Here is a 17,007-nt window from a genome sequence, read left to right on the forward strand (position 1 = left end):
ATTTTGAGCTGAAATCAATGAGATAACGGATGTGCTTAGGCATGCGTGAAACAATCTGGGACTTTCAAAAGCACTACAAGCTAGGTGACGCAATTACATCATACAACAACTAGGCTATGTTTTGTAGCATTTTGTAGGCTAGCTTCATGCAATTGCAAGTTAATATGTTTACATACTTTATTTTTTGAGTTCTCCCCCCCCCCCCCATTTCGTTGCGCTCGCGGCAAAGTTTAAACAGTAGCCTGTTTTAGAGCAGCTTTCTTGTTAAGTGTGATGTCATCCAGCCGGCTGTGTAATGTGACGACACAATCCTGCGAGTGGTAATTCCTCATTGTAACGGAGCATAATTGTTTACATACTCAGCATTTCACTTTCACTTTCCATAGTGACGATGCGCTCTCCCAAAGAATTCTTTTAACAATTCCAAGGCCGCGCTTTCATCATTCATGATGCAACCGATTTTCCATATCATGTAAGAACAACGAATCTTTTCGTTTGGGACTGTACATTACCTCTACATTAGCGAACGATACTAATGAGTTACTCACACATAGATTTACTATGGAATAGCTTAATGTTTGTATACCTTTTGAGTCATTGGAACATGTTTTATTTATGCAAAGTTATGACATTTCTGTTTGGTTAAGATTGAAGTATGTAATACCTGATTTTAAAACTGCAAAACATCTTTTTGTCAGAATTTTGATGTGAATTCTTTAAGTTTACAATATGACTTTGCCAAATGATTTCATCCATAAATGAACTTTTTGCTTTTCCAAAAAGATAATGGTCTTCTTCAATTCTTTAAAGCTTATGCGACATAAAAAAACCCTTAAACTTTGTAGTTTGCTAAATGTATTTTTGACTTGAAATGTATTTATAACTTCCTCGTATTATATTACATTGTATTTTACTATTTTATTTATTTTTATTTATGTGTTTTGTTTGTGGCATGCTGCTATTTGGACTTCCTGATTTATTTAACTGTCGGTTATTAGTTTTTTTCCTGTATGTTCTTAAAAAGAACCAGTAAAAACTTGTTAAAATCTAATAAAATATGTAAGGAAAATGTCTTTTAAAACGGTAATAAACGGAAAATCTAATTACAAACTCTCGCTTTTATGCCAGGAAATAAATTTTAAAATCTCAGTCACTGTTTATTATGCTGAATTTAGCAAGAAAAAAAGCAATAATAGTAATTACTCATAGGGCAAATAATAATAGTATCATACAGCGTCAGTGGGTAGCACAATTGCCTCACAGCAAGAAGGTCGCTGGTTCGCATGCTGGTTTGCATTTTCTCCCCGTGTTCGGGTGGGTTTCCTCCGGGTGCTGCGGTTTCCCCTCACAGTCAGACATATTATGTGAATTGAATAAGCTAAATTAGCTGTGTTGTATGAGTGTGGGTCTTTCCCAGTGTTGGGTTGTGGCTGGAAGAGCATATATAAGTTGGCGGCTCATTACGCTGTGGCAACCCCTCATTCATACAGGGACTAAGCCGAAAAGAAAATGAATGAATGAATGAATGAATGAATGATTAATGTATCATAACAAAGAGATATGTTAAAATATGGTGTCTCTGAATGTAGTAAAATTCATTGCATGCATTAAAATAATAATAATTCAATATACATTAGAAGACATAGATTTAGAAACGGACAATAGGCCTATTATTTCATTTAAGAAGTTTATGAAAAATAGAGAATTACAAAAACCAAAATACTAGTCAGAGAGATGCATTTCATTTACACATTTTATATAGATGTAAGAATTACACTAGTAATAACGGAATATTCACAGTTATGGAATATAATTAACACTAACAAGAAAAAAATGAAAATCACTCATATTTCTTTGCTGGATTTAGCTGAGGCTTAAGCAAACATGCCTCAAAACAGAAACCGTACACTTCCTTTGAATAAAAATTCTGATTAAAACTCCGACCACACCAAAAACAGCTAATTATAGAAATAAATAAATAGCCTATAAAGAATTAGCTGTTACACTCGCGTCAGGCTATATCAAACTTCATCGATAGGTGGCAGGACAACCTCAGATTCTCGACTTCATATGGTAACCTACATTTGAAAACAAGGGGTGCTGTGCTCACGAGAAACCTCAGCTTGGTTCAAAATTTGAGCGGTTACACAACATCTATCTTAGTCTGTTTGAAATCTGCTGTAAATAATAGTGAAAAATATATACACTGACAAAATAAGAAACACTGTAGTATAAATAATTCTTCATGCTCTGTTGGTGTGTTTCGTGCTTATATTGCTCAAGGAAATGTTTGAGAACTGCCTGAATTTTGAAAACCATTGAGCTTGGTAAAATTAATACTGAGAGGCGAAACGTGCCTTTGAATAAAAATTTAAAATCTTTTGCAGGATGGCAAAAGATTTTATTTCTCTCTACCATGAACAACACATTTGGATTCAGTGATAAAGATTACAGAGCGGCAGGTTCATACTTGTTCAAATGTTCAGCAACCCCCTGCTTTTCATTTCTCATATACACAGTTCAGACACGTGCACTGATACATACCTGTCTTCAAATCCAGAGTATGTTAAAGGAAAGGAAATGTAAGTCCTTTACAGGAAATTAGATAGTTTGAGAAGAGGAAACTTTATGTGGCTGAACAGGAAAGGGGGGTGTTCCTTCCTAAGGATGAGGAAGAGGGAGGACAGGGGAGAAAGAAAGTCGGACACGTGAATATATTCCTAGTCCTTGACAGGGACAGTGTCAGATATACTATCACAGATCACTTTCCAAGTTGAGCTTTTTAACATAAGAATATAAAGTGCATTTAAATATTATAATGGAATAATTATTATATTAATAATGAAGTTAGGCGACACGGTGGCTCAGTGGTTAGCACTCTCACCTCACAGCAAGAAGGTCGCTGGTTTGTGTCCAAGCTCGGCCAGTTGGCATTTCTGTTTTGCCTTTGCATGTTCTCTCCGTGTTTGGGAGGGTTTTCTCCAGGTGTTCTGGTTTCCCCCACAGTCCAAAGACATGCTGTATAGGTGAAGTGAATAAACTAAATTAGCCATATAGTGTATGTGTGTAAATGAGTGCGTATGGATGTTTCCCAGTACTTCCGCTGTGTAAAACATATGCTGGATAAGTTGGCGGTTCTTTCCGCTGTGGCGAACCCTGATGAATAAAGGGACTAAGCCAAAGGAAAATGAATGAAAGTAAAAATTAATAATGAAGTTAAAACAGATAATTATTTGTATATTCCAAGTGAGTTTTTAACAACAACAATAAAACAACCCTATTTCTCTTCCTGCATGACACAAATGATATCATCAGTTATGACACGTCATAAGTTATGATTGCATCATAATACACACTCAACAGTCAGAAATAGTTTGTGCCCTGAATCCTATCCTCATTTATTGTTATCCTTTTGAAACACAAATCACACCTAAATCACACCTGACTTATTGATGAAGTGACAAACTCAAACTCTCTAAAACTCTTTTCGTAGTCAAATGAAAATGTCAGAAACTGCTTGTATTTTTTAAAGGGCACCTATTTTACCCCTTTTACAATATATAAGACAAGCCTTTGGTGTCTCCAAAATGTGTCTGTAAAGTTTCACCTCAAAATACCCATCAAATTATGTATCATAGCCTCCAGTATTTGCCCATTTTAATGTGTGAGTATACTGTAGCTGTTTTTGTAGCTTGTGGGTTTTAAATGCAAATGAGCTGTTTCCCCCTGCCCACCGTTCCCACATGCATATGTGCTTCTCATCATGAGTTATGTCAGATAAACAGCAGTCAGTTATAGAGACAGACACATATGAAGCTGAAATACAGCTCATTGGTAAAAAAAACAAGTATGTTTATTTAATATAGTTGTGGTGTTTATTCAAGCCTTTCTGAAATGATGAGTCACACACAAAAGCCAGTATACACACACACACACATTAGCATTTACTGACACCATGCGGTCGTGGTGATTATAGCGGTTAAGAATTACATAGCGATTTTAGCTGTCTTTACTACAAATATGCTCTGTTTAAAAAAGTTTTTAAAACATATAAAAATCCTAGACAGTACCTGTGTCTACAACAGCACTGTTTGGTACACTTCCTTTGTCAGTTCATTGTTCACAATACAAAGCTTTTGATTTTCTCCTGGCCTGACGCTGTATTCTAATTTAGAAGTCATCTGCTCAACCTCCTCACTCCATGTGGATTAATCACGTTTTTTAATTTATAAAACTGGAACAAATTAGAGACATTGTCTAAACGGTTCTTCCAAAAACTTTGATAAAACTTGGGGTTCACTCCTTGAATATAAGGAAATGTATACTCCTTGCATACTGGATGATAGTTCATTTTTACATTCTTCGCTGCTGTGACATCATGACCAGGCTTTTAGTTTGGTGTATGAACAATTGTTTTGGTTGGTACAAGATTATTGATTTATTATTTTTTATCGTTTTAATATTATTTTTTTCTCTTTTTTTGTATTTTTGTTTTATTTTTATTTCTATTTTTTATATGTAAATATAATTGTCACAGTCATTTTGATCCTTGTTTACTTTTCTCACTCTCTCTATGTCAAAAAGTACAATAATATTCTAAAATGTATGTTATTTGTTAAAAAAAAAAATTGTTGTAGAAAAAGGTACTGTGGACACGTGTACATGTTATTATAGAAACATGGTGCCTGTCAATCAATTTGGTGGGCGGGGAAAACCGCACTCCTACTTTACATTACAGTGGGCCTTAAAATCACTGGGATTGGGTTCCTATTGTAACGTCAGGAAATTTAAAAATAGAGACTTGTTGGGTTTATATCACTCCAACATGACAGTGGACACACTATATATACAGATAGTTCTGTCCAAACAGCTTACACAAGTTGATTTTCATCATTGGTGTCCTTTAAGCAATTTTAGGTTTAATTTTTTTGAATAGCATGACATTATCTAACACAAATCCATAAAATAAAATGAATTTAGTAGAGAAAAAAAAATGCATACATGTTTATGACCATAATGAAAGCTTCACCAATCAGTCGACACAGAGTGCATCATGTGACTTTAAACAATGTGTGCACTGAATAAACTTGAGTAATTAGCACATTAATTTGTGATGGACTACTGCTCCATCTCTTTATCAAAACTTGATTTCCTATTATTTTTATATTCCAGGAAAGCACAACACATTCCAGCTTGCCAAAATGGGACGCCATTGAAAGTACAGAGTCCAATGGCAACAGTAAATCTTCACGTGCCCCACCCAGAAAACATACTTTTCTCCTTTTTTTTCTGCTGGGGTGTGGCGTGCTGTCCCGATCACACATATCTGAGGGTGAGTACCAACCTCTTGGTTCCTGGTTTCCCCTCAGAGTTCAGTCTGTGATTTTTGTAGTAATTATATTTAGCAGTAGTTCAGTTTTATCCAAAAGTCTAAATGTGATCAGAAGTTGTGCAAACTGGAAGGGAGGGAAGAAACCGCCAGAGCCCAAATGGGTGTGAATCAACCACTGGGTGTTATTCATAGAAACTGCATGGTGAAATTCTTGCCAGAGCTGATGTTTTTCATTCAGTGGCTAACAGTAGGAGTGGATGAAACTCTCTACAATTGACATTCTTTATAGCTTGTACAGATTAGCATAACTATAATGTGCACTCATGTGAGACAAATGCAGAACTTTTTTTTTAACATGTTGGCAGACTATTTCTAAAACTAAGCATCCTGTGAGTGGTGTGTTCCTATCTGAGGGTTTGTTAATTGATTTCACCCACCAACTTTCCAGTGACCTGATTTGTGAAACACAATTTGAACCAAATGGTAACAATGCAGAATATTCGATTGTGGCACTTATTTGAGAAGGACCCTAATTCTTGTTGTGTTTAATGGAGCATTGCTTTACTGCTTTTGTGAAGTAACATTTGGTTAATAATTATAGTTTTTAAATCTTAATGAAACAGTTAAACCATACCTTCACCTCTCTCTCTCTCTTCCTGTTGCTAACTGTCTCACGCTTCTGAAGCTGTGATGTGTGTGCTGGAACAGGAAATGAATGCAGACAGAGGAGGCAGGCAAGCTGAAACTGGCACAAAGCTGTAGCGTGTATACACACCCACCCACATACAAACACACACACACACTGGCCCTGAGCAAGAACTGTCAGAACTGGAACTTTGAGCTGTACTGTAGGTGGAATGTCAAAGTGCTTGTGCGACAGACAGAAAGCTGTATAAGGCATTAAGTGGCGTGAACTTCCAAGAAAGGAAAAGAGATTTAAAGCAAACAAAAGAGACGGATCCTACAAATGTAACTTGGTTGGGAAGAGAAAGAATCAAAGGTGTTGAGAAGATGGTGCGGCAATCTCGCCTATGCAGGTAAACCTTTGAATACATTGATTACTTTAGAAGTAGGCAGCGTTTGTTTTGTCTTTAGGTACTTTGCATTTTGTGTGCAGGTTTTTCCTAAAAATCTGTTCAAGATACCCACAACATCTGCATTTGATTTTTCAGTCTTGTACCTACTTGTTGCAGTTTGCAAAATGAACAGAGATTTTTAAGGTTGTGATGTGAGAACTGTTCCTGTTCTTGCTTTGATCAGCTCATCTGTCGTTTTATGAGCTCAAATCTGTTCCATTGATTGTTTTGACTCCTGAAAATCAGTCTTTGGTTCTCATAATTTTTACCATCTCAGATATAAAGCTTTGAGTGCTCAGTGACGTTTGTTGCAAAAACAGATGAAAAATCAATCTGTGTGCATGCATGCAAAATCCAATTGCAGTGTTTACGATCAAGGTATTCCCTGTGAGAGGACATTTTAGCTGTGTGTAGACTTCAGAAAAAGTCAGAGCACTCTTTCTGCATTCCTGTGGTGACTGTGCGCTGGGTCTGGGTGTGGATGAAAACATGGATCACCGCAGAGCTGGTACAGCCATCCCAGCCATTTAGAAGGGCATCTTAATTCTGCCTCGGGTCTTTGGCATGTGCACACCTTGGAATAATCCTTATGACTTTCTAAGGCTACTGTTGTTTGGGTTATTAGTTCACATAATATTGAAAATTCTGTCATTGTATACTCTGCCTCATGTCATTCTTATACCATGAGACCGTCATTCATCATCGGAATAAAAATTAAAATATTTTAGATAAAATCCGAGAGCTCCCTCATCCTCCATTGATAACAGCCCTGAGGGATTCAGTCCAGAGTACAGAAAAGGAGCCAGAAATATTGTCAGAACATTCCATGTGACTTCAGCAGTTCAACGGTAATCATACGAAGCTCCAAAAACACTTTTGTGTGCCAAAAGAATTGTAGAAATTACTTTGTTAGCCTATGTTTTCCTTGTTAGTCAGTGTACTCATTTACTTTGGAATTTATGACACTTGTGTGTTGCACTGCTGACTCTAATAACAATGTGTTATACTGCCCATAGTAAACGTGCACCTTGACCTGATGAGGCAGAAAAAATATAGTCAAACGAGTCATATTTACAGTTGGGTTTTGTTCACAAAAGCTTTGTTTCTTGGAGCTTTGTACGATTACAGTTGAAACACTGAAGTCACATGGAATGTTTTTGACAAACAGTGAGGATCAGGGAGCACTCAGAAGTCATGCAATATATCCTGATTTGTGTTGTGAACATGAAGGAAGGTCTCAGGAAATTGGAATGACATGAGGGTAAGTAATTAATAACAGAATTGTAATTTTTGGGGAACCAACCGTTTAAAATCATACTTGTAGCAAGTATTTCCACATATAGGATTCGCTAAATGTTAACTTTTGAAATGAAAGATTCATTCATTTGTTTACCCTGTATGATTCTCCTTCTTTCAGGGAACACAAAAGGTGAATTTAGATAGTTCTTTTCCATGAAAATAGTAAATGGTGATTTATACCATCAAACCTCAAAGTTACATCGTGAAAGCTTGTGCAGTTAATCAAAATGATAACTCTGCCCAATGAAGATAGTAAATGCTGAAAATCATCACAATTCATCACAGTTCATGCACACTCAAAAATATTGTTTGTTGCTTTTTCAAACTAGTTATTTAAAATTAGGGATGTCCCGATCAGATTTTTTGCCTCCGAGACATTTGATTTTGAGTATCTACCGATACCAAAACCCAATCTAATACTTCTATAATACATAAAAAAAGAATAAAGAAGAGTGAAGAAACAGGATCCAGGATGTTTTTTATTTAATTAATCTTCTTTTAACATTCAACAACTCAGCAGAGCACTTTTGTGAGGTAGCTTGAACAATCAAGTAATAAATAACATAAATTCTTCACTTTTGGACTTTAGTGCAACAGTAAATATAAAAAAATAATCTAATTTAAAAACAAATAAAACCTCAACTTTAAATACCCGACAGGCAATCCCAAGTTTGCATACCTCACAGTTTGGAATGGCAATGTTGTCTTTATCAACCTTATAATACCTCTAGACCGCAGACATTCTCACGCTTTCCACTTTAAGCTGCTTCCGTGCTCTACTTTGACAGAATTTACCGAATAGCGTCTCTGCAACAAAGTGATGTCACGCCGCATACTTTGCTGTTTCTGTGTGAAAACAAGAAAGAGATCTTACTCTGTGCCACTGCATAACAATAGATGTGTTAGAAAACAATGAGAATATATGTATATATATATATATTCAACCCCTGATGGGGAGGTAATGTCTGATTCCAATCAAGTCTGAAATTGTGTGATCGGGCCTGGACAAGTAAATAGATCTGGACATCCTATCCTATCTGGACATGTTTTATGTTCAATCCACTTAAATTTGTAAAAACTAATAAGTTAACTTTATTTCTTCACGTTGTTCTAACACAAATCAATTGTCTGGTACCCAGCATTTATTACAGTGCAGGCTGTTAAGCTTAAGATGATTGCAGTGCAACCTGGTCCATGTTAGAATACGTGTGTCCAGAAATTAGAATGAGCAATAACAAGTAGTGTGTTTACCACATAAAGTATGTACACAATCTCCAGCACTCTCTCGCTTTACAAGGAAGGGGAGGGAAAACCAACAGCCTTAAATACTATTTTTGGTTCTTAAAGTGTTATGTTTGGTAATGAAAGACACACAAAGACTATTCAAAAGCTAAAAGAGAATGTTGAAAGTCATGTGCTCACAAAATGCAACAGAAGATAATATGAAGTGTTAGGATAGCCCTGAATTTAATTCTGAAATGTCCGGTTGCTGCAGGGTGACTATACACATCACACAGAAACCCATTTCCCCCCCAACCATGAACATCCTGTGTAAGAACCAGACAGCACAGCAAGGTCAAAGCAAGCCAGGCAACAGAAAAAACAAGGAGTTTCCGTGTTTAAACAGTGTCTAAATGGGAACAGCCTCCTCCAATTGTTCTTCCCGAACAGCCATTTTCAGCTGGAAGGACACCCCCTCCCCCCAAATACAGATTCCAAGCTGATTTCTTTTTGAACTGCACCAACATGATGAATCACGCGTTGGGGTTTCTATCAGTTCAACTCCTAGCGCTGATGTTGTCAAACAGGTTCTAGCTCTCCCCCTTTTGAAAACATAGTATCAGTCAGAGATTAATGTTGGCATGGTTGCATGTCATTATGAAGAAGATTTTCAGAATCAAATGTAAAGCAATGCTTGTAGCTCTACTGGAATGGTGCATTGTGCTCCTTCGTAGGCCTTGTTTCAGTTTGTTGCCACCCCCCTGGTTTATGACGTGCGAAGGTGATCTGCCCTTATGTTTAGCTCTCTGTTTGTGGACGGATGCTTCTGTTTGTCTACAAACTCTCTTGGAAGGCTTTTCAAATGTACAAGGGTGGCGTTCTTCGTCTTGTCTGTCTCTCAGGAGACGTGTCTTGGCTTGTTTAAATACTGCAGCTGATGTTGTTTTGGCATGAGGTTGATAAAGCCTTCAGCAGATTGCAAAGGTTTTTCTCCTTTTTAGTTATAGCTACGGAAATACATTTGCCTTATTTTTGGTTGTAAGAAATTCTAGTTGTAAATGGTGTGATACTGGACAATCAATCATGATTCAACCTCATATATCAAGATTGTTTTACATACAGTACTTCTCAAAACTATCAAGTCTAATGTCAGCTGGTTCTGTCTGTCACTCACTCACTCCCAGCATAACAAGCATCAGGTTTAACAAGAAATTCTAGAGATACACCCTTTTACACTTAGCTTTACATAGTTTTATGTTAAGTAATTACACAAAAGCAAATGCATAATCATAAACTGTTTTTTTTAGTCGGATTGCTTTATTGGTTTTAATCCAAACTTGTTTAAACTCCACATCATTTGTCAACACATCAGACTCTTGAGACTAGTTACTACTAGACATATGCTTTGTTACGTTCATACAAGTAATTTTGCACAATTATCTGCAGTTTTCTGCATCACTAATTGTTAAATCATGTTGATCAAAATATATTACACTATACAAAATATCGTCTTGTGGTTCCATCGCATGGGGCTATAAAGTCACTTTCCAAAACCTTTTCATTTAATGTTCCTCGCCAGTGAAATGATCTTCCCATTCCCACTCAGACTGCTGATAATGGTAAAAATGGTTAAAGGGTAGAATTTTTTATAAATTTCCAAGCATATTTTCTAATTTTATTAGTTTTTATTTCCAATAAATGTGTACTCAATTGATGAATTGTGCAAGTAAATTTTGGATTTCACTAATAGTAAAGCATTAGATCAGGGTGGCTTGAACGTTTTTGTATCAAGGGCAAAAAAAACTAAACTCATTGAGAGCTGGGGCAAAAGGTAAATAAACTATATTACATTAAAGTTGTCATGGTTAATTTCCTAATTATTCATAATATTTCAAAATAAAATACTTTAAATATTATTAACTAATGCAGTATAACTGTTTTAAGGATAACTTATTGCAAAAAAAACATAATCAATCACATTTATAACAGTGGAGTTCAATACTGAATACACTAGTCAAGCAGAATCTGCCTTTGCCTTGAATTGCTGAATAAAGTCTCTCTACATTTATAGAAAATCAGATTAATTTACACCATTTAATTCAAACATTTAATTTAAGTTAGCTTTTAACAGTAAAACAAACAAACAAAGGGTTACATTAAATTTAAATTTGACAATCTCGAAATCATCCCTATTATTCTCCATCTGTTCTTAGATGGGATGGCAGGACAAATCAAAGGTTACCATGGGCCAACTTTTTCCTGCGGGCCCTAGTTTGGGCATCTCTGCATTAGATCAACCAGTGATCAATCAGGATTCTTGGAGGTACATCCCATGAATATTTAGTTGTCAAGCAGATAGACAGAGGATAACTTTATAAATGTAACAAAAAGCGAGATAGCAGATGCCAAGTACTGTATGTTGACACATCTCTAATGAAATAAGGGCCACTATTGTGGACCATGTTTTCAGTCATAACTTTTCAACAACCGAGGATCAAATGCGGCAGCTGATACTAGGAAAATAATGTATTCAATCAATTAAACATTTTATTAGCAAAACTCATATTTCATACAAAATGTGCACTGTACAGTAATACGATGTACACTCTCAGAAATAAAGGTACAAGAGCTGTCACTGGTGCAGGACCTTTTCAAAAGCTCAGTACCCAAATGCACCTAAAATGTACCTTTTGAGGTACCACCGTGGACTTTTTAGGTACAAATATGTAGCTTTTGAAAAGATTCTGCCCCAATGACAGCTCTCGTACCTTTATTTCTGAGAGTGCACTAACTATAATCATTTACTGGTAGTATATGTGTATTTTACGTTACACAGTACAACATACATACTCTTTCTCTCTCTCACCCACACACAGCCATCGTTTGCAATATTCTAACAATTTTAACTATTCATGAAAACTGTAGCCCAAGCTCACACCAGGAAATAGGCTACTAGTAAAAACAATCTTATACTGACAGCAATGCATTTTGACTTATCTTGTGTGTACATTTGCAATTCTGTTTACACTAATGTTGACAAAGATGTCGGCTTGTTAAGATAATCTGATGTGTGGTATTGTTTGTACACATTGTTTCAAGAAATGCAAACCCGCAGAGAAAAACAGTAAGTCAATGCTCATACTGTGGAACTAGAAAACACATTTTACAAATGATTTATTGTGGAGTTATGTTGTGTTTGAAATGCTGCTTATCTGTCTAAAATGTCCCCAAGCTCATGTAAGTTGGAAATCATCATTCTTGTTAGACATTAAAGAACTACTGTACATATAAGACCCTTGGAGAATTGTTTGATTGAGGAAGCGAGGTTGCTTTGATTTGCGACATGCTTCAAACAGCCACAACACATCGGATGTTTAAAACATGGCGCAATGAGACTTGACATCTTAGCTTCTGACAAAGCCTCGAATTTTCAGCCAAGCATTTACTTATACGAACAGATATCCATAACTAGGAACACACGCATCTTAAATCAGTAGAAAGCATATGTTTGTTGCTGACAATGCATTAAGTATTCCTCTTTCTCACACACACACACACACACACACACACACACACACACACACACACACACACACACACACACACACACACACACACACACTTTGTATTGGATACTTAAGAGGAAGGAAGAATTTCAAAACAAGCCATTGCATCGAATGACACAGTGAGAAAGTACTGAACTACTAAAATATATTTATTATTTTATATAAAAAAAGCTTTTTTGGTGACGGAAGCTTAAAGACTCATTTCATATGGAGAATGATGTTACATGCATTTCTCTTTTTTTTTCCACAGACCTAAACAAGTGTAAAAAATTTTATGGCTCTGTGAGACTCATCTATCAAATCTGACCTTATTTTGTATTCTATATTGGATTTAAGTCAGGTGATTGGCTGGGTCATTCTACAGCTTGATTTTCTTTCTCTGAAAGCATTTGAGCGTTTCCTTGGCTGTGTTTTGGATCTTTGTCTTGCACTGTAAAATCCAACAGTGAAAATCACTAAATGAAATAAGTTAGTTTGACTTTTAATTTTTAAAAAAGTTACTATGACTTAATGAAAAGGAGTTCAGGTAACTCATAAACTGATTATATTAAGCAGAACTCAAACCTTATGAGTTATAAGTTAATTAATAGTTTACAGTTGTCAAACCATTTTGTGTCAACTTAAATGTTTGCCGCAATCGATTTCCTCAATCAGTTTGTGTTAACTTATCATGTTTTACAGTGTGCTGAAATGTCCCCTCTGGTTGCATCTTCACCATCCTGGTATTGTAGGTGTTGGACTGAAGCAGCTAGTATTAATTTACAGGGATGAAGGTCAGAGGGTTGCTAAAGAACTACTGAGAGATTTCAGCTGCTGTCTGGGCTTTCACTGCCTTTCTGCACCTCCCTTTCTTCATGTGTTCAAGACTTTGCCTGTGTCATTTTATTGTATTACACATAAATTCATGGTTTAGTAGTTTAGTAGGAAAACTAAATGGTTGCATTTATGGATTTCTTTGGTTGTTTCCAACATCTGGTGAAAATTTCAAGTCAACAGCACTTTTATAAAAATGTTTTCAAAGAAAAATTGTAATGTGTTCAATACTTATTTTCCCCACTGCAAATACAAACTGTAGCAATGCACTATTTGCACTATACGATTGTAAAAATGATCATCTCTCCATTGCTTTTGCAATCCGACAAATCTGTGTTTCTTAATTTCAACTATAAACAGCATTTCCTTTGTCTATAGCTTGACATCTCTGATGATTTTCTATGCAGTTTGTTCATAACGGTATCTAAATAGCGTTTTAATTGCTCACACTATGCTGTTATCGGTCAATCGTATTACAGACAACTTCCTTTCCATCTCAGGCAGAAGTCAAACCACACACAACTGATTAACAAGAGATAGAGGATGCTTGGCAAACATTAAACAACTGCTGTTGCGTCAAGGGTGACTCTCTTTAAAGTATGGAGAGTACTAAGTAAATAGAGAAAGTGTTAATCAATATTAGCTAATATATAAATGTCTGATTGGTTTAGACTTAAACTCAGAGATAATCTTCTATTTATTCTGAACATTATAATCACTAGAACTTCACAAAAAGGGTCATTTTATCTTATTTGAAAGACAGTGACAGTCACACTAGATTGGTTGCTTCAGGTCATTGATCAGAACTAGACATTTACCTCAGTTATTTGTCCATATCACTGCACTGCATCACAGTTGCCTGCCTTTAATTCTCTAAGGTTAAACGTAAGATGTTGACAAAAGGTGTAAGTTTGGGATCTCCACTGTTAGCTTAAAATGACCTAGAGCTTGTGGTATGTAGTTCTGTGATGTAATGTGCTTTTACTGAGGAATGCATTGCAAAGTGGACAGTGACGAATTATAGAAGCAGATATAACATTGTGGAAGGAGTATCTCAATGTGATAGAATCAGGAGCGTTGGGCAAAGTCTGAACAGCTGGAGCAGTGGAAAGTTCAGCCAAAGTGCTGTTGTTATTGCATGTATAAAGCAGGTGTTCTTTGGTCATGACTCAGATGTAAGAGCAACAAAAGAACAATAATCTGTGTCTTCTGCTCGATTGCTTTTTATAATCCTCTCATGTGTTTTCTACCCACAGGAGGGCCTTTCCTGAGCCTTGATTCCAGTTTGATTCCCTCAAGGGTTGAATGGGAGAGACGGGCAAGATGACGTCTGTACACACTCTTGGCCTGGTATTGGTGGAGTTTGAATATGAATATGAGGGCCGTGATGGCCACATGGTGTGCATTAAACCCAACGAGCGCTACATCCTCCTGGCCAAAACAAATGATCACTGGTGGCATGTGTGCAAAGATGAACGAGCCAAGCCATTTTATATCCCTGCGAAATATGTAAAAGAGCTTCCGCCCAACATTCCTTCACCTCTAGACTACAGAGAGCCTCCAGGTCCTGATGTGAAGCCTGCGGTGCCTGACCTCACCGAGACCCGCAAAGCAGATGAGGTGACAATTAGACTTCGCTCCAAAGGGAACTACCACAAGACAGAAAACCGCATGTCAACGTTTGGGGTTCCTTTGGACTTACACGAGCCCCCTTCTTACAAACACGGCGGACCTTCAGATTCTCTCATCTCCCTGAGCTCGGTTTCTGCTTCAGATTCATCGAAGCAGAAGAAGAGGATGAGTCATGCACCCAATCTGCTCTTCGGGTCTCATAGTAATCTACCAACCGAATTGGTGCCTGATAAATTTAGAGTGCCGAGTTTCAGCCCAGCCGATCCTCTACATAGACCTATCCCTGCCAAACCAGTGGAGATCCCCATCATCAAGAACTTAAATGAGACCAAGCCCCACCGGACGTCTCCTGAGTTGGAGTCGCCGATAGAGCCTGAAAGTGAAAGTTCCAGTTCAGAACCAATGCCATCACCAGATTCTGAGAATATTTATGAATCCATATCGGACCTGAATATAGATCTCTCATCACTTACTGACAAGGAACCAGCTGGATTGCCAGATACTCAGACCACCACATCATCCTTACCTCCATCAATAAAGGTAAGGCTTTATCTAGTGTTGCGTGCCATTCAGAACCTAAAGTGTTAGTTCACTCAGGAATGAAAATTCTGTTATTAATTTTTCACCCGCTTGTCTATCCAAATCACTGAGACCTTTATTCATCTTCAGAACACAAATTAAGATATTTTAGATGAAATTTAAGGTCAGTTCAGAGACGTTCAAAGTCCAGAAAGTAAAAAGAATCTAAAATAGTGGTTAAGTGCACTGACATATTCTATTCAGCTTTATTTGTATAGCGCTTTTACAATGTAGATTGTGTCAAAACAGCTTCACATAAATGGTTATAGTAACTGGATCAGGGTAGTTCAGTTTTTAGTGTTTAAGTTCAGTTCAGTTTAGCTCAGTTCAGTGTGGTTTGAAATCATTACTGAGAGTCCAAACACTGAAGAGCAAATCATCGATGCGTAGCTCTACAGATCCTGAACCATGCAAGCCAGTGGCGACATATAGCACCATGTTGGCTCCCAGTCCAATTTAGGATTTAATACAAGTTATTGTTATTTGTTTTTAAAGGTTTGAATGGTCTGGCACCTACTTACATTGGTGAGCTTCTTTACTGGCACACTTCATTGAAGCCAATCAGGTCGCTTTTAGTTAGTTATTCCCAAATCACGGTTAAAATCAGGTGACAGGGCTTTTTCTGTCACAACCCCTCGTCCATGAATCGGTCTGCCTTCACATATCAGGTCATGCTCTTCCCTTGGTGCTTTTAAGTCTCAATTAAAAAATCACCTTCTGTCTCTTGCTTTTTTAAATTGCAATTAATTAATTTTAATCTGTTTTACATATTTTGTTCATAAATAAGTATAGATTTTGTATGGGATGTATATTTACTACAGGTAATACAACATATTGCCATTAGAGGGTGGATTCCAATATTAAGGGCTCATCCCTATGCCTTAATCCCTTTGGAGGGTCCCTCTGAAGGGATTTGAGCATATGGATGAGCCCTTCCAAATTGAATGCAGTGTGTAACACTAAACAGCTTCCCTGCTCAAAGATTAATTTTTATTAGTGTTCATCAGTTGTATTTTTCTAACTCATTCATTACAAAGGGCCCATTAAATTGGGCAATTTTGATCACTTCAATATGGCAGCCATGAGTTTTTAATTCCAAAGTGGCCTTCCAAGAGTCAAAGTGCACAGAGAGTCAGCATTGCAACAAGCAAGTATTATTTTTCCAGTATAGTAAACGTGCACCCAGATCTGAAGAAAGTTGTTTTTACATAACACAAAAGTGTTCTTTGTATGATTATAATTAAACAACTGAAGTCACATAATTTTTAAAGTTCATTTTCTGGAATGTCTCAGAACCCTCACTGTGGGTGGAGGATGAGGAAGCTCTTGGATTTCATCTAAGTAAAGTTTTACAAACTTATCAGCAATAATCCTATTTAATTGATTTAAGCTTACAATAAATAGACCGGTTTCGCCCCACTACCTTATCTTCGCTTTGGAAGAATCTCTCCTTCCACCCCATCTCCTTCTTTTCCTCTTTTTACCAGGG

At 36.8% G+C, this 17,007-nt stretch overlaps 1 protein-coding gene across 8 annotated transcripts in view; it reads left to right on the forward strand.

Annotated features, from left to right (window-relative positions):
• arhgap27l (Rho GTPase activating protein 27, like) overlaps positions 1-17,007 on the forward strand; it is a 78,482-nt gene that overhangs the window by 25,873 nt on the left and 35,602 nt on the right. For 4 of the 8 annotated variants that reach the window (XM_087244280.1, XM_087244285.1, XM_087244279.1 and 1 more), the window contains 2 exons: positions 5,173-5,332; positions 14,564-15,479. In XM_087244280.1, the coding sequence (XP_087100406.1) occupies positions 14,613-15,479 (867 nt within the window). In that variant the 5' untranslated portion in view covers positions 5,173-5,332; positions 14,564-14,612. Of the gene's footprint in view, position 1; positions 85-5,172; positions 5,333-6,156; positions 6,370-7,167; positions 7,670-14,563; positions 15,480-17,007 lie in introns of those variants that run through there. The other 4 variants (XM_087244278.1, XM_087244282.1, XM_087244284.1 and 1 more) reach the window with 3 other exon arrangements.

Source organism: Danio rerio, chromosome 3 (genome assembly GCF_052040795.2).
Source record: "Danio rerio strain M-AB ecotype USA chromosome 3, GRCz13ab, whole genome shotgun sequence".
Taxonomy (NCBI): Eukaryota; Metazoa; Chordata; class Actinopteri; order Cypriniformes; family Danionidae; genus Danio; species Danio rerio.